This window comes from Nilaparvata lugens, chromosome 1 (assembly GCF_014356525.2).
Source record: "Nilaparvata lugens isolate BPH chromosome 1, ASM1435652v1, whole genome shotgun sequence".
NCBI classification, from domain to species: domain Eukaryota; kingdom Metazoa; phylum Arthropoda; class Insecta; order Hemiptera; family Delphacidae; genus Nilaparvata; species Nilaparvata lugens.
The window spans coordinates 99,856,120-99,875,858 of record NC_052504.1 but is presented as its reverse complement, the minus strand read 5'-3'; the positions used below and the strand labels follow the sequence as shown (position 1 = coordinate 99,875,858).

General features: G+C 32.4%; 1 protein-coding gene across 3 annotated transcripts in view; it reads left to right on the top strand.

The window, feature by feature from the left end:
• Positions 1 to 19,739, top strand: part of LOC111057197 (endochitinase) — a 39,127-nt gene that overhangs the window by 9,414 nt on the left and 9,974 nt on the right. For all 3 annotated transcript variants that reach the window (XM_039419822.1, XM_039419824.1, XM_039419823.1), the window contains exons 2-6: positions 2,350 to 2,417; positions 6,165 to 6,325; positions 13,655 to 13,820; positions 15,353 to 15,569; positions 18,517 to 18,640. In XM_039419822.1, the coding sequence (XP_039275756.1) occupies positions 2,350 to 2,417; positions 6,165 to 6,325; positions 13,655 to 13,820; positions 15,353 to 15,569; positions 18,517 to 18,640 (736 nt within the window). The remainder of the gene's footprint in view (positions 1 to 2,349; positions 2,418 to 6,164; positions 6,326 to 13,654; positions 13,821 to 15,352; positions 15,570 to 18,516; positions 18,641 to 19,739) is intronic.

The window sequence follows — 19,739 nt, the reverse complement described above, 5'->3', positions numbered from 1 at the left end:
TTTTTCAATAGAAGGTTTATACTAACCTGCTCTAGTCTAATGCTAGTACATTCTTGCTTCATCTCATCAAACCTAGCATCAAATTAGCATTTAGCTCATCAAATCTAGCATTTTGTTTTTTAAACATTTGGTCTAACCTAGCATCTTGCTTATCAACAGTTGTGTTAAGGCAGCTATTAACTCATCATCAATTTTAATATTTTTCATATTGTATGCCATTTTGCTAGTCTGCACAGATAATATATTCATTAGGACTTGATCTCTCTTGAACCGACTTCCCACTCAGCAACAAACCATTCACAACCCATCAAGATATCTATCTACTAATAATTTCTATAACCAGGGATTTCATGGTGTACCATTTGGGACATATTTATTTTGTAATTCGGTCCCACCACAGGGGTAACATTTGCCGTGCTACCAATTTTTCCTTAAACGTTGGAATAGCATTTAACACCTATCACACTAAGGAAAGTTGTCGGCTCCAATAAAATAGATTCTTGATAAACTGTGAATGGATCTATTGCCTATGAATGAGAAATCCAGTTTTCAGAGCAAATTAACTTATAATCTTCAGATGAAATTTTTGGCAAAACACAGAAATATACAAAGAACAATAACTTACAAGCCTAATGATTTCAGAGTTATTACGAACTAAAAATACTTATCTAGTTTACAGTTGAAACACAGTGGCTAATGGCTTGACAATACAAACCGCTAAATCTGACCAAAACAGCACAAAATTTATATAAAACTCAATTTAAAACATTAATAAACGAAATGATCTAGAGCAAAACTTTACAACACAAACATAGCCAGCCATTAGTTTCAGAAGAGAAGCCAAGAACAGGAAAAGGACACAGTTGCCAGTCACGAAAGACAACGCCCTGTTCAATATCGATCTCCACAGACACGTCATCAAAAAATTATAACTTATAAGTTTAGAATTCACATTCTACATCTGTTCTCAATAAAACTTTAATTTGAAATTGTTATTTTAAATTTTTATATATATATCATCTCTATTTAACTAAACCATTTATCTTTTTAATTCTGTCAACCCAGCCTCGGTGACACCATGGAACAATGCAACAAACATTTACGATAATAAATTTTCCGTCAAAAAATTTATCCGTCTATTGATAACTCTGACATTTACTATAAAGTTCCATAGATCTCGAATTGAAGATTCGATTTAAATGTGAGAAGAAAAATGTAATATTACAATTTATTTGAGTTTGCAGTATATTTAAATTTAAATTTGAACGATTTGTTCATTCAACTGTAGCTACAATCACTTATTGTTTTATTTATTTAAGTTTGCTGTATATTTGTCTTAAAATTGTACGTACGAGATGTTTATTCAACAGTGATTAAGCATATTGTAAGTACAATCAATACCTATTATTGTTCTATTTTATTTAAGTTTGCAGTATATTTGAATTTAAATTTGAACGAATTTTTCATTCAAATGTAAGTACTACAATCACTCATATCACTGTTCTATTTATTTACATTTTCAATATATTTAACTTCAAATTTGAACGAATTGTTCATTCAACTGTAGCTACTATTGTTCTATTTTATTTAAGTTTGCAGTATATTTGAATTTAAATTTGAACGAATTATTCATTCAACTGTAGGTACCGTACTAAAATTACTCACTGTTCTATTTATTCAAGTTTTCAATATATTTAACTTTAATTTGAACGAATTGTTTATTCAACTGTAGCTACAATCACTTATTGTTCTATTTTATTTAAGTTTGCAGTATATTTGAATTTAAATTTGAAAGAATTGTTTATTCGCTGTACCTACAATCACTTTATTTTTATATTTTGAAGATTTTGTGAAGTGAACAACTAAAAGACTTAACCTATTTCGGACTATGTGTAACCTTATCTAAATTTGGGAGAGGAATAGCACAAGGTTATTGAATAAAAACACAAATATGTTGTCAAATTGTACACAGTTTTATTCGGTACACGACCATGGTTTCGTTGACTTGTCAACTTGAAAATGTGACCGGTGTGGTCACAAAACCATTGTCATGTACCAAATAAAACAGTGTAGAATTTGACAACATATTTGTGTTTTTATTCATTATGGAACGGTTCTACAATATTGACAATGGCTCAGCACAAGGTTATCTTATTTTTTCTCTCCCTATCATTTTGATGATGTACTTATTGTATTAATCAATAGAGAATGAAGTTTGCAGTATATTTGAATTTAAATTTGAACGAATTATTCATCCAGTTGTACTTATACAATTACCTGTACTCACTGTTTCATCTATTCAAGTTTGCAGCAGTGTATTTTGATTTAAATTCTTCCTTTTTTCCACAGGATGAGAATTCATGGATATGTTGGCCTAGTAATAGGCGTGGTTCTGGCATTCAGCAACTCTGTTGACGGTAATTATTTTTTGGTCATTTTTTAATTTATTGAATTCTGTTAAATAATAAAAAAATCTCTACATTTGAAACAGAGATGTTTTGGAATTTTTCCATATCAAGGTGAATTGAAAGAGCAGATTTTGTCAAATAATTATGTGGAACTATTAATAGTAAGGTCCACGTTATAATGGCAGCAGTGTTTGATTATCAATGATGTTGCTATCCTTGTCTATCTTTCAACAAAGCGGATAGCGCTCTCTCTCTCTCTCTTGATCTGTTGCCAGATCGTTTTTCGAGAATATAATTAATCAACAAAATATTTAATCTTGATTATGAATATTCATTATGAAATCATTTAAAAATATGATTTCTTGCTTGATAAAATTTAATTGATTATTTCAAACATGAATGATAGGTAGTTAATATTACATCAATAAACCTCCATAGAAGGCATTGACAAGAAAAAAAGGATCGGCAACGTTGTTCTCCTATGTTTCTTCACTGCCATTATAACTTGGACCTCACTATAGAAAGATATGACTAGAGGATCCCAGAATAAATAAGAGATTGCAGAAGCAATGTGTTCAAAGAATGAAGTGCATGTTGCACTGATAACAGTTATTTCAATGTTATTAACGGTCTCTTTACTGATACTGCTGCAGTTTAGTTTAATTAGTTTTAAATAAAATAAATAAATATTTTTATTGCATAAAATGCTGTACATTACAGATATGGCAAACGTCAATTATTATAAAAACAAATAAAATACATGAAAATGATCAATGTCACAAAGTACAAAACACAAATGTACAATAAGTTATCAACCACAGCTATTAATTATTGATAAGTACACAATATTATTGAAATGTATCCACTAATTATCCATGTATTCATTTATGGAATAGATGCCACCATTCAATAAATATTTCTTCAATTGGACTTTAAATACATTTTTATTTGTTTAACAGATTTTATTTCATTTGAGAGCCTATTGTAAAAAATTATTCCTTGATAAATGGATTTTTCTTTGCTATTGCTAAATTAACATTAGGTAAATGATAGTTATTAGCAGTTCTTGTTCTATGACTGTGGATATTGCTATTAGTGGGTAGAAAATTATTATCAACGGTGCTAAGGATAGTCTTGTATATGAACAAAGATGGAAATGTGAGAATAGGTACTTTCAATTTTAAAATAATCTCGGCAGGACTGATATCTCGTCAGTTTACACATCCATCTAATGGCTTTTTTTTGTTTATCAATGATCTAATTAATATTAAATTTTGTTGATGACTCAATACTCAATGTTGGGCCAACCTTGATACTCATGTAGGGTATTTGGAATTCAATATAACATGACCTGTTTCTGGACAATTTCTATCTAAATTTGGGAAAGGAACAGTTTTGGGCTTTGAGTCTGTTGTTCCTTCCTCAATCATTCATAATTTAGAATGATATTGTATCAATGTATAGGTAAATGAATAAATATTCTTTTCCTACAGTTACGTTGAAAAGTGGCCATTGCTGCACTGATTACAGAACGCAAAGAATCACTTTTCCGCTCTAGTGCGGGAAAAATTTTTCTGCACTCCAGATTTGCAACATGGCAATGCAAAATACTTAGTAGGTTATATGGAGCAACAGTGCAGCAAAATCAAAATGAAGTTGGTAACAGTGACTGCTGTAGCTGCTATAGTGAGCAGAGGTGCAACCAAGCACAACGCGCTAATTATTAATTATATATTATAACCAAGGACAACATTTTTATTCTATTTGACAATAAATTAAGGTTTTTATCAATAATAAAATTACACAGAAAAACATTTGATGCATTTCAGGCAATTTTACCCATAATTACCCACTTTTCATATTCAATGGTAACTGTAGGAAAAACTTAATGTGAAATACGTGCGCAAAGTTCCTCTGCTGCACTCAAGAAACCGTTCAAGTGAACGTTTCTTTCGGTGCAGCAAACTGTCACTTTGCGCACTAGTTGCACAAATAACTAATGTTTGATACCTATGTCATTGTAATAAAATGTCAAGTCCTTTTATTCAACAACACAAAACATTTTATAAAAGCTGTCAAAGATTTTTGTTTTATCTTGATTAAAACTATAGTCTTAGTGACTAACCGTTAATTCTCATTCATTATAAATCTTACTTGGTTTTTTGCCTTATACTGAGTCTTATATCTGTATATCCGTTTCAACTATTAAAGTGTATACAAGAGTGATTGACTTGACTGAATAAATAAATTAATTGAATGAAGATACCTATTTGAATTTCAATTTTTCTATTTAAATATTGGTTCATCAATATTATATGCAATGTAGGTTTATGTCTTCAATGATGACTGGCTATTATTTATTTATTAATCCATCAGTACAAAATCACTTAGGCTTACATTATTGAAATAAAATTGGAGCTTAGAAAGAGAAGAAATATAGGCGAACACTTCAATATTCTACAAAAATGTAATATTTAGGCCTACCTTATAATATTAACTTGGGGGTTGGTTTATTTATTTACTCAATCAATGATACACAAAGCACAATAATATTTATTACAGAGTAATTTTTGGGCATACCTTATAATATGTATTTATTACATAGGGTTTTATTGGGTTTAATATTAGAAATAGATTAAATAAGCTGAAACAAAATTCAAATTCATTTCATTATTGGGCAGAAAATGTTGATGTAGAGTGTAAAGTGACTCAAACTTGTTTTGAACTGATATTATAAGCTAAATTTGGGAGAGAATTTTGAAAATTCTAATATCAATACTTATCTATTCCACTAATAAACCACTATTCCACTATTAGATTATAGGGTTTATTATCTTGTCCAGACGAGTGACACAGAATAACGGGAACTTTTAAAACGCCATAAAACATTAGTGGGATGGGCAAAAATTATTTTATTCAAACTAATGTAAAGTTCAAGACTTGCCATTTGAGAATTATTAATAACATCTATCACTCTTTGACAATTACTTCTTCAAGATGGCTTCCTCCTGAACGAATACACTCTTGAAATCTGTGTTGATGATTCCTCATTGCTGCGACATCTGCGTTTCCTGGTTCCATGATCTGTCCACCTGCGATTTTCTGTTTGTTGAGCTATCTCAAATCAAACGTTTTTGCAACTTGACCGATAACTGTGATTGAATCATAACAGACAATAATTCAAAAATAAATTAACAATATCCCAGCTGAAATGTTCAGGAATCTAAACACAGATTTCAAGAGAGTATATTCGTGCAGGAGGAAAAGCCATCTTGGAGAAGTAATTGTCAAAAAGTGATGGATGTTATTAATAATTCTCAAATGGCAAGTCTTGAACTTTACATTAGTTTGATTAAAAATCATTTTTGCCCATCCCACTAATGTTTTATGGCGTTTTTAAAAGTTCCCGTTATTCTGTGTCACTCTGTACAAGATAATAATAAACCCTATTATCTAATAGGGTTTATTAGTGAAATAGATAAGTATTGATATTAGAATTTTCAAAATTCTCTCCCAAATTTAGCTTATAATATCAGTTCAAAACAAGTTTGAGTTGCTTTACACTCTACATCAACATTTTCTGCCCAATAATGAAATGAATTTGAATTTTGTTTTAGCTAAGAAAGTATATTAGAATTTTCAAAATTCTATCCCAAATTTAGCTTATAATATCAGTTCAAAAAAAGTTTGAGTCACTTTACACTCTACATCAACATTTCCTGCCCGAAAATAAAATGAATTTGAAATTGGTTTCAGCTAAAAAAGTAGTATGCTACTATAGTTCTTGGGCTGCCTATAGAGATGCGCCTGTAACCTACAAAGTTGAGAATATTCCTGCCTCTAAGTGTACTCATATAATCTATGCATTCCTCGGAGTCAACGAAAATACATGGCAGGTCAAAATTTTGGATGAATATGTGAGTATATCCATTATTATATTCTCTCATTTTTTTCAAGCGTTGCCGATTTTCTGCCTTGTAATTTGTAATGTAATTGACTATATTAATAATAATAATTTATAGACCTTGGCATTCCCAATACATATAATTGAAAACAGTATAGTGAAGAGGAGGCTCTCAAATACCTGCCTTTGGCAGATGAGATAAAGCAGCTGTGGGGGCTGGAAAACTTTGCAATTGAGCCATTATTGATGTCAGCAAAACAGGGATGGTACCTAAGGATTTGGCTGATAAGTTAAAAAGTTGGGATTGCCAGTATGGGTGTTCAATCTGATGCAAAAAGCAATCATACTGTGCACAACATCAATTGTTGGAAGTTTTTTGAATATTCCAGAATAGAAACAGGGATGGTACCTAAGGATTGGCTGATAAGTTGAAAAGTTGGGATTGCCAGTATGGGTGTTCAATCTGATGCAAAAAGCAATCATACTGTGCACAACATCAATTGTTGGAAGTTTTTTGAATATTCCAGAATAGAAAAAATCTGGTGTGGTACACTCACACAACTTTCCTTGCTCATTGAACTGTAAGCCTCATTCTCAAACAAGAATAATTTAGGGGAATAACATAATAACGATTGGCGGCAACATATTTGAAACTACGATCAGACTATATATACAGATATATAGATATACAAATATACAGATATACTGCGTATATGTGTATATATTATTGTTTTCAGAGTTCTTTTTCCTTTGTGTAAATTGTGAAATTCGATGATTTTTTTAAAAGTCGTCAAAACAGCTGTTCTACAAATGAAATATCTCGACTATGTGTTTTTTTATAAACTGCTCACCTACCTACCTCATGCACGAGAAGGATGTTACAACAGTCCATTTCTCAAGGATGGGGTGGAACCCCCATCAGTTTTCCAGGAAAAAGACTTATGCCAGTTTATAGAGCTGATAAATAACTATACAGAGTATGAATTTGAAAAAAATCGTTAAAAGGCTAAAAAAAATAAAATTAAATAACATTTGAAAAAAGGCTAAAAATAAACTTTTTACTCGTGATATTTTTCGAAGTTTTTCGATTTAAATGAAAAAGTTTTCTCAGGAAAACATTTTTATCTGATCATTACTTATTGAGATATGAGCGCCTAAAGTTTAAATTTTTGGGACAGAACATTTCAAGTTCGGTTAGAGATAAATGCATGAGATCAGAGAAAACTCCTATAATTCTTGTAATTCTGTGATGAGATTTAGAGGAGGATTGCTTCTTCATGGTATTGTTGATCTAGTGAAACAAAATTTTCAGAAAATATCAATTTTTAAGAAAGTTATCCAATTTACTAGAAATAACCAATAATAACATTTAGTTGAGTTATTTTTGGTAAATTGAATAACGTTTCTAAATATCGATATTTTCAGAAAATGTTTGTTTTACTATATCAACAATACCATGAAAAATCAATCCTCCTCTATAAATATCATGGTTTTATCTCTTACCAAATTTGAAATGTTCTGTCCCAAAAATTTAAACTGTAGGTGCTAATATATCAAAAAGTAATGATCAGAAAAAAATGTTTTCCTGAGAAAACTTTTTCATTTTGATAGCTTGATGACATACAAATCGATAAACTTCGAAAAATATCGCGAGTAGAAAGTTTATTTTTAGCCTTTGCACAGCCTTAATAGCCAATGCCACCTTCATACCCAGTAAAATGGAGACAAAACACACAAAATAATAATTTATTGATTCTTATTTACTTTCACAACAATAATTGCAGAAAATAACATCATAGAAGAAATCAATTGACTTAATAATAAGACCAGATAATGAATCATTATCAGCTAGATGAGTCATTTGACTAAAGAATTAAATGACTCAAAAATTAACCAACGAGCTTGAGAGGTCTCTGGATACATCAGGGGAAATTACTACTGTATAGTGAGGTCCACGTTATAGAGGCAGTGTAGAAAGATAGGAGAACAACGTTGCCGATCCTCTGTCTTGTCAATGCCTTCTATAGACGGTAGCTGATACAGGTCTATTGATGTAATATTAACTGTTCATTCTTGTTTAAAGTAAGAGATTATATATTTTATTTGTTAAGAGAATAATATATTTTCCAATTATTGAAATAATTTATTTCCACTATTGATATGAAATATATTGTTCATCAATTAACTTTAACTGTGTTAAAGAGCTTGGCAACGGTACAGAGATAGAAAAAAAAGGATAGCGCTATCTGCTTTGTCAATTGATAGACAAGGATAGCAACACCATGTTAATCAAATACTGCCATTATAACCTGGACCTCACTATAGTATGCTACTATAATAGTGTGGAAACTCACAATATCTGATATTGATAAATGATTCATTTATTGTTGTTCATTGTTCAAGTTTTATTTGAGACTAGCAGCAGGTAACCCGTGATCCGCAAGGGTCTGATTAAAAACTTGACAAACTGAAAAACTTCACCTACTGAAACTTTAAAGAATTTTAAACCTATAGTCCAGTCACTATATACATTGGTGCATACAATTTATATTGTAGTTCTGATTTTTTTATATATTATTTGGGTACATAAGAGAAGTCCAGAACCAATTTCTTTCGAATGGTATTGAAATTGAAAGTATTATTCATTGGAGTGGGTAGAGGGGAAGAATTTTCACATCCTCACTAAATTTAGAAATTTTATCAGAAGTATTTCACAAGACATGCAGCTTTGAATAAAGAAATTGGCCTTTTTTGTGTATTGTAATATGGGCTTGTGTACACTCAACAATAAATTTTCCACTTTTTGACCGAATTTGACTTATGATGCATGATTTTGAACCGCCTTGACAAGCCGAGAAGAATGAAGTGTAGTACGATGAGATCTGAGCACTGTGTCAAAAGTTATAAGTGTTTGAAATTTTGATCCTTGAAAGGTGTCCTTAAGCGAGCCTCTCCACTAGGAAATACTGAAATGAAGTGCATGTAACGAGTGATTCTCATAGAACATAATCTCATGAACTTATGTCATTGTGAGAAATACCAATGTGAGGACAATGTAGTTGGTGATGATGGTTGAAGCTGAAAATGAGGTGTTTTTCACAATACAAGGAGCATTGTTGTCAGGTGTACCTGTAAATCTATGTATGTGATAGAGCGCTCCACCTGATCTTAGATTGTAGAGCACAAAAATACGCCCAGAGGGATTTTGAATTAAACATCTAAATGGTAAGAATCGGAAGATATTGTTGATCAAAAACTAAAATTCATCAAAATGATTTTTTCTTCAAATTTCACTCATTTTTGAAAAATTGTAACTCAGTACTCATTGGAGATGGAGAGTTCCCTGGATACATCAGGGGAAATTACTACTGTATAGTGAGGTCCACGTTATAGAGGCAGTGTAGAAAGATAGGAGAACAACGTTGCCGATCCTCTGTCTTGTCAATGCCTTCTATAGACGGTAGCTGATACAGGTCTATTGATGTAATATTACTGTTTCATTCTTGTTTAAAGTAAGAGATTATATATTTTATTGTTAAGAGAATAATATATTTTCCAATTATTGAAATAATTTATTTCTATTTTTGATATGAAATATATTGTTCATCAATTAACTTTAACTGTGTTAAAGAGCTTGGCAACGGTACAGAGATAGAAAAAAAAGGATAGCGCTATCTGCTTTGTCAATTGATAGACAAGGATAGCAACACCATGTTAATCAAATACTGCCATTATAACCTGGACCTCACTATAGTATGCTACTATAATAGCGTGGAAACTCACAATATCTGATATTGATAAATGATTCATTTATTGTTGTTCATTGTTCAAGTTTTATTTGAGACTAGCAGCAGGTAACCCGTGATCCGCAAGGGTCTGATTAAAAACTTGACAAACTGAAAAACTTCACCTACTGAAACTTTAAAGAATTTTAAACCTATAGTCCAGTCACTATATACATTGGTGCATACAATTTATATTGTAGTTCTGATTTTTTTATATATTATTTGGGTACATAAGAGAAGTCCAGAACCAATTTCTTTCGAATGGTATTGAAATTGAAAGTATTATTCATTGGAGTGGGTAGAGGGGAAGAATTTTCACATCCTCACTAAATTTAGAAATTTTATCAGAAGTATTTCACAAGACATGCAGCTTTGAATATAGAAATTGGCATTTTTTGTGTATTGTAATATGGGCTTGAGAACACTCAACAATAAATTTTCCACTTTTTGACCGAATTTGACTCATGATGCATGATTTTGAACCGCCTTGACAAGCCGAGAAGAATGAAGTGTAGTACGATGAGATCTGAGCACTGTGTCAAAAGTTATAAGTGTTTGAAATTTTGATCCTTGAGAGGTGTCCTTAAGCGAGCCTCTCCACTAGGAAATACTGAAATGAAGTGCATGTAACGAGTGATTCTCATAGAAAATAATCTCATGAACTTATGTCATTGTGCGAAATACCAATGTGAGGACAATGTAGTTGGTGATGATGGTTGAAGCTGAAAATGAGGTGTTTTTCACAATACAAGGAGCATTGTTGTCAGGTGTACCTGGAAATCTATATATGTGATAGAGCGCTCCACCTGATCTTAGATTGTAGAGCACAAAAATACGCCCAGAGGGATTTTGAATTAAACATCTAAATGGTAAGAATCGGAAGATATTGTTGATCAAAAACTAAAATTCATCAAAATTGATTTTTTCTTCAAATTTCACTCATTTTTGAAAAATTGTAACTCAGTACTCATTGGAGATGGAGAGTTCCCAATGATCTCATTTTATTCAGAATTATATAATCTAAACAAAAGGCGAGAGCAAATTTTTCTGTCCGATTAGCAGAAAACTGGAAAATGAGCCGAAAATACGAGGTTTTTGGGCCACTCTGTATCTAGCACAAGGAAATTTTGCATGAAGAAATTGGTTCTGGACTTCTCTTATGTACCCAATTAATATATTGAAATATCAGAACTACAATATGAATTGCAAGCACACCCCCTTTTTTATGTCTATATTGACTGGACTAATAACAATCCTTGGTAAATCAATAATCCATATGCGAAATTTCAAGTTGATCAGTTTAGTAGTTCAGACGTGGTGATGCGTCTTCTGTGAATTTCCTATTCCGTACATGTGCTCCGCAAGGGTGATGACTCATATTTTTAAATATCCCATTCCGTCGTACTTGTAAAGCCTAGTACAATTCTATCCTCTATTATTATTATGTAGGATACTTTCATCAGTGCACCTCACTATATAGGTTAAAACTCGGGACACGCATATAACCGCACCGAGCGCCGTGCCGAGGTACGGCCGAGCTACGTCCGCGACACGGTTATGATGATAGGAGAACACACATACCGTGCGACAGCCGAGCGGCAGCAGTGTCTCAGTTCTCTAGTGCTACTGCAGTCCGATTCCTGAATCTGTTAAACTATTGTTAATAATATAACACTATTTAAAGCTTGTTACATCCGATTTAAATTTATATTATTCGATTTCAAACGAATTACCTGTAGACGATGAGAATCATAGTGCTGGTATATATCTCTGTGCATATAAAGGTGCATTCAGCAGATAGATATACGCGCCGCGAAAATGAGCAATTCACTTTTAATCAGCTGACTATATCTGTATTTTCAAAGAAACGGTAAGATACAGATATAAAAAGCTTGGCATCAGCTGATTAAAAGTGAATTGCTCATGTTCGCGGCGCGTAAATCTGTACGCACCTTAACAATACCATAATCAGTCATATGTATCGGAAATATATATCAGCAATAAAATTGTTATCTTCTGTCTTATGTATCTAAACATACCGTAATTAGTTTTAAATCCAAAACTTCAAGACACAGTCACGGGTTCCTTGTTTTATACTTTTTGTTGTTTATTTTATTATTTATCATATTATGTCTATCACACCTTTTGCTTGACTTATTATTTCAATTCAATTCAATTCAATTCAAATTTATTCATTCCACACTCATAAATACATATACATAAATCAAACAAAGCTCAACATGACAATACAATCGAAACCAAAGTGTAATAATAATAAATGGTACCTAAGTGAAAAAACCACTGGCATAAGATGACTCTTGTTCGCCAGTGGGAGTAGGAGATGAAATTATAATACGCTTAACCTGATTTAAATGGATTCAGCACAGAAGCAAATATTTATATAGAATAGTAGATTATGAAACAAAGAATCGAAACAAAATTCACAACAAAAAAAAAATTAAAAAATTCTCTTGAGTAACTTAATAAAGTATATAACTATGGTACTCTCTTATTCATAGATATAGTGATCCATAAATACAGTGTAAACAGGGTATATAGAACGCATTTCATGGTAAATGGGAAGAGGGAGAAATCATAATATTCTTATAAAAACTAAAAAAAATCACAAAATATTTAAATTGAGAATAAAAAAATTCTGGCAAATCGTAATTCCCATACGAAATAAATCACAAAATATTCAAAATGGAATAAAAATTCTGGCAAATCGTAATACTTATACGAGAAAAAACACAAAATATTCAAATTGAAATAAAAATCTTTGCAAATCGCAATTCCTATACGAAAAAAATCACAAAATATTCAAATTAAAATAAAAATTCTGGGAAATACAATCTCTTATGTTATTAGGGACAGCTTTGATACTTGGTAATTCAATGAGATCTGAAGGTAATTTATTAATAATTATCTTTGGTGCTATATAAATAAGCTGCTTACGGATAATTGTCAGATCTGAGTCATAACATTTATATTTATTTATATTGTATCTGGTTCGTTAATGTTCATTATTTATTTAAAAAATATATTTTTGTTACTCTGAAAGTATTTAAAGACGTTCAATACATACAGCTGGCGGATTGTCATCACTTTAATTTCATTGAAGCCTTGAATAGAAGGGTATATCATGGGTCTATTTAGTAATGGTTATATATACTTTTAGTTTTGGTTCAACTAATTTTCCGTTCAACCATGCATATTTCCATAGCCACCTCTAATACAGAGGTATTAGAGGTGGCTATGATATTTCTCATCACTTTGATCGAAAAAACTGGAAAATTCCGTATTTCTTCAATAAGTTTTTCACTCTCTATGTTTACCGTCACCGTCAAAAAGTAAACTGAACTAGTCGGTGACGGCAGGGGCAACAAACACGGCGACGGTGCTGACGCGGTGCGGTTGTATGTGTCCCTACACGTTTGAAAGCATTTGTTTTCTCACTAGCCGTAGTACGTCCGTCACTCGGCCGTGCCGCGGCGCGGGCTCGGTGCGGATATGTGTGTCCCGGCCATAATAATGAATGGTTTCCATTTGGATTTCAGCTGGATGTAACGCTGAACAGTTTGAGGAGGTTCACGGGTCTGAAGCAGAACAATCCTGGCCTGAAAACATTGATAGCGGTCGGTGGGGGCGCAGAGGGGGCTCAGAAATACTCCAACCTCGTTTCCAGTAAGGATCGCCGCGATATCTTTGTCAGGAGCCTTGTTGGTGAGTGGAAATAAATTCAATCATTCATTCATTTATTGACAATAATAATAATTATCATTACTATAGTGAGGTCCACGTTATAATGACAGTATTTGATCAACTTTGGTTTTGCTATCCTTGTCTATCATTCGACAGAGCCGGTGGTACTATCCTTTTCTAGGTCCACAACGATGCCAATTATGTTTTTGACAGTGTAGAAATATAATTAATTAATGAAGAGAATCGGAATCGCTATTCTTCTATCTTTATCCACTCACTGCCATTATAAAGTGGACCTCACTATAGCCGATTGTCCTAATAGTTATTTTTCGTGGAGCTATGTTCATCACTCATTAATTTCTTTCAAATTTGATATTGATCAGGTAGCCCATTCAATTTGAGAAAAAATAAATTTGCGAGGAAAGTAAGCGAAAAATATCTATTAGTACAATCGGCTTGAGCTAAATAAATGAAATTTGGAGCATAAACGCTCTATAACATGGGATATCTTCTTATGCTATATTTTCTCTATGGTATCACAATAAATGATAGTGATACAGTATCACCACACATGATACAGTATCATTACAAAATGATACAGTATCATCTCAACTTGATACAGAACTTTCAAACTGAATCAATTCTACAAACCATGGAATATCTTCTTATGCTATCTTTTCTCAATAGTAGGAGTGACCTTATTTCCCAGAATTGATGTACAGTTCGGGTCCTGTAGCTTGCCTTTGGCGGTGGGCCACTAGACTACAATACTACCCGTTCAAGAACATCCAACATTTTTGAAAATGTATCTTTCCATAAGCAACAGAGATGCTCTTTTGTATCTTCTCAAAAGAAACATGCTGCATCCGAAAAGATACACAAGGAACTCTCATGTATCTTCCCATAGGCAACAGATGCTCTTTTGTATCTTCTCAAAAGCAACTTGTTGCATCCGAAAAAATACACAAAGATACACAAAAGCAACGTGTTGCATCCGAAAAGATAGGTACACAAGGAACTTTAATTTATCTTTCCATAAACAACAGATGCTCTTTTGTATCTTCTCAAAAGCAACATGTTGCATCCGAAAAGATACACAAGGAACTGCAAAGTATCTTTCCATAAACAACAGATGCTGAACTTTAATGTATCTTCCCATAAGCGCAACAGAGATGCTATTTTGTATCTTCTCAAAAGCAACATGTTGCATCCGAAAAGATACACAGCTTTTGGAGCTACGTCCTTTTAGCACAACATAGCCTATCAGCTGACATTCGTTCAACATGCTCTTTCCATTGTTGGTGATACGTTTGCAAGTCTCTCATTCATGAAGAATCTCTGTGTTTGTAGGGAGCTTCCTCCATCTAGGTATCTATAGTCTCTGGAGCTTGATGTTTTTGCAAAGCCATGAATATTACCCCGCGATCCATACCTTGCCTATATTCCGTTCAAAGTAGGCAAAGCTAGGGGACGCATACTGTATATCTGGCAACCTAACCTAATCTTACTCAATCTAGTGTAACCTGACCTGTGACGATACATGCGTTTTGCAGACTTCATAAAACAGTACAACTTTGATGGCGTGGACATGGACTGGGAATACCCGGGAGCCACTGGCAACCCTCAGGATCGTGACAATTTTGTGGCACTCATGCGTGAGATACGCACCGCTTTCAACCAACAAAATGGCGGCGCTTGGGAAATCACAATGGCCGTCTCCATTAATCCACAAAACGTCCAGGCTGGATACAATGTGCCTGAGCTTTGCAGGTTAGTACACAACGAGTAAATGGATAAATTGATTCATTGACCGAGCGAAGTGAGGTCTTAGATTCAAGTCGACGGTTTGGCATTTCTCTTAATGTTTAAATGTTTATATATTGCGTATTTACAGCAAAACGCGGTAATAGATTTCCATGAAATTTGACAGGTATGTTCCTTTTTAAATTGCGCGTTGACATATATACAAGGTTTTTGGAAATTTTGCATTTCAAGGATAATATTAAAGGGAAAAGGAGCCTCCGTCATACGCCAATATTAGAGTAGAAATCATACTATAGAATTATTCATCATAAATCAGCTGTCGAGTGGATTATAAATTGCATGCCATGATGCATGCATGGTTTGGGACGTCGTTCAGTTATAAATGTTATTTATTCTATTGATAGAATTTTTGTTCATTATTTGTTATTATATTCTTTAATTTTCATAAGTTTTGGAATTTTGAATTCTCAATTTGTTTTATTTTCACTTTTTTCATAAGTACCGTATTTGAAATCTTTGTATTTTACATTTTTGAATTAGGTGTTATTTTTGTTGTTTGTATTATTTTTTTCATTTGTATCTGTACAATTCATATTGTTAAGGAGACATATTTGGGAAAACCCGTTGTCTCCATTGTGAATAAATAAATAAATGAATTATTGATTCTGTGCAATAACGAATGCAATTAATAACTAAAATAACATAGTATTGTCTCTCAAACTTTCTCTGCTTTGAATTTGGGCTGTCATGTTGCCAGTATGTCTTGAAGGAGATTAGCTTTTGATGTTAGCATTTTTGATACACCAACCCCAACAGCCATTAGCCGTTCTCACCCCAATATCTCGCCGACACAACATACAGACAGGATTTACTCTGATGGACTGTATAAGAGAAGGCTGCAGTTTATAACTGCGCGAGGTCTACCGTTTATAGAACTACTAGTAATAATATAGACAAATAACCAATGACTGCCTATATAAAATAGTTCCTCAATATGACAGTTGAAACAACCCCCCCCCCAAACAGCTATCCCATAGCCTACTGCAGAATTGATTCAACTACTTAGAGCATGATATATCATTTCTAAATTTCTCTTATTTAGAATTCTATTTATTTGATAGAATTTGTAAAATAAATATCTAATTCTTCTATAGACGAACTCAATATGTAGGCTACCTCTCACTTTAGATGATCATCTATTATGATTCCCAAGTATTGAATATTATTGAAGCCTACATCATCGGAATGATAGTAGGGAGAGAAAAAATAAGATAACCTTGTGCTATTCCTCTCCAAAAAAAAATGAATTAGTCAGAAAAAATGTGTAAAAAAGGTTCACAAAATAAAAATAGTTATTTGTATATCTAGAGTGAAAAGTACGACTTTTTCTCCCTGTGGGAAAAAGTTTGAAGCCCAAGGCGAAGCCGAGGGCAGCAATTTTCCTGAGGGAGAAAAAGTATTTTTCGCTCGTGATGTACACAACATTTTTCCTCCATCTACATTTTTTTATAGCAACTGCAAATAAAATCATTCTAATAACTTACGTATTGGTGACAATGATTCCTAACAACATAACCTAAATCTAAAACCTAAAAACCAGTCGTCTGATTGGCACTGCCGATTGCGCTATCTATCGGCAAAAGTTGTAACAATTATATCAGCTGGGCAGCTACCAAAAATGGCTGACTCCAGATCACGCGGTTCAGATTTGAATTGCAGATCAAAAATATTTGTTGGCTGGTATTTTGAATAGAATAAAATATTTTAAAAATTGTATAAATTTTTATCGTCTACTAATATTGAGAATATAATAATTATCATACAAACATATATTTCATGAGTTAATCAAATTTCTGGTTGTGGTATTGAATTTCAGTTGACTCAATGACAGACACCTCTATTATGCTTTCTCATCTGAGCTTAGACCTTCTAACCTATTACAATGTAAGTTTCAAAATAGAGATGCTCCCCATGTTATTTAAATGGAGTCACTTTTACTCCCTAGGGAGTTTTTCTGTTTTTTACTACCGAGAGCGAAAAAGTGACACTTTATTATTAGGGTTTCAGGGAGTAAAGTAAGTACTTTAGACAGTAGGTGGAGGAAAAATATGCTTCTGCACTAAACTATTAAAACACATGCTTAAAAATACACCTACTGCTGATCTATTACATTAGGAATAGTACCTTATAATAATATGTATACAACATAATATGTTTGTGTTGAATGTTACATTCAACATTGTGACATTAGCAAATAATATTTTTTTCTATAACATTTTGAAAAATAATTATGCAAGAGTGGTCCAATAGGATCATTAACCATTATAGATCATAGATCCATCATAGGATCTTAAAGTAACTATGGTATATTATAGTAATGGTCCTAAGAGTGTAATGTTTCAATAGACCTAAGTTATATATGTATATATGTATATAATAAAGTTTTTTTCTATATAGGTACTCAATTTTAATTGTGGGGCTACTGAACGTATTAAAACACAATTTCTTTCATATATAATACACTAATGGACTGTGGACTAATATGTGGACTGTATACATATTGATATAAGATATTCTAAAGCTGCGTTTCACCACAGTTATTAACAAAATGTTAATAACTTAATCCTCATAGATTCTATTAGATTTAATGGAACTTGACAAACACATATGTTCATCATGTGTATGATAAGTTATGTTCAATCTAATATAATCTATAAAGATCAAGTTATTAACAAAATGTTCATTTCTCCGTCCTTATAGATTCTATTAGATTGAACATAACTTATCATACACATGATGAACATATGTGTTTGTCAAGTTCCGTTCAATCTAATAGAATCTATGAGAACAGAAAACAGAAGAATAAACATTTTGCTGATAGCTTTGGTGTAAACACAGCTTATCTTGTCTTTTTTTCATACTCTAAATTATATTTTAATTGGATGTTTTCTAGAATAACGAATGCAGTTCATGTGATGACGTATGATATGAGAGGCAACTGGGCCGGATTTGCTGATGTACACAGTCCCTTGTACGGTCGACCTCAGGATCCACCCAACTATGCCAAATTCAATGTGGTATGTCTCACTTCCAAATTACAATATCTGCATCATAATAATTATAGTCTTTTTAAAAATAATTATTTCCTTTGTATAGATTTGTTTATTCTATATAGTGAGGTCCACGTTATAATGGAAGTGTTGTTATAGCAATGGTATTGCTATATAGTGAGGTCCACATTATAATGGCAGTGTACAATTGACAATACTGTAGCTGTCCTTTTCTATCATACAACATAACAGATAGCACTATCTCTCTCTCGCTTTGCAATGTTGTCTATTTGCCAGAGTATTTTATATTCACTTTTGACAGTGACTGTACAAAACTGAACAAACCATATTCTCAGCCGCCATTTTCTTTCTTCATTCTATCAAAATACTTGAGTACACAAGTCGTATAATTGATTTTAAATGTATTTTTGAAACAATGAAATAATTTTTAAACATTACCTTATGAGAAACACAAATCAAAATACCTGAAATGACATTTTAAAAGTTGATAACTAACCATCCTAGACTTCATCCATGCTTAAGTTAGCCTACCCCTATAGGTTAGACCTACTCGTACCGGTATTTATTTCAGAATTATATCAGAGTTATTTCAGAATTAATCCATTGAAATTACTTATTTTCAAATAGGATTTATATTTTTCTAATATTTTTAAAGGAAATTTGAATAGAATACCTACCAAATATCTCAATTTCTGTTGTTTTGAAATTCAGATTGTTGTATCACAGCTTTTCAAATTAGCCCCTATTAAATAAAAATCTGATCTCAGTCATGAAAGCAAATTTTTGAATCAAATTATGAAAAAATATATTTTCTTGATCAATTTAACATTAAATTGATTATTTTATCAAGGAAATGATAATTATTATTATTAGATCAAATTTAATGGGATGAATTAAGTAACAGCTGTGTACAGTCAGTGGAAAAATGGAGAGACTTGGCAACGTTTTTTCCCTATCTTTCTTCTCTGCCATTATAACGTGGACCACGTGGACCTCACTATATCCTTGTCTAACATTCAACACAACAGATAGCGCTATCTCTTTCTCGCTTTGCTCTATTGCCAGATCGTCTTTTAACAATGTAGAATTGATAACTAATTAACAA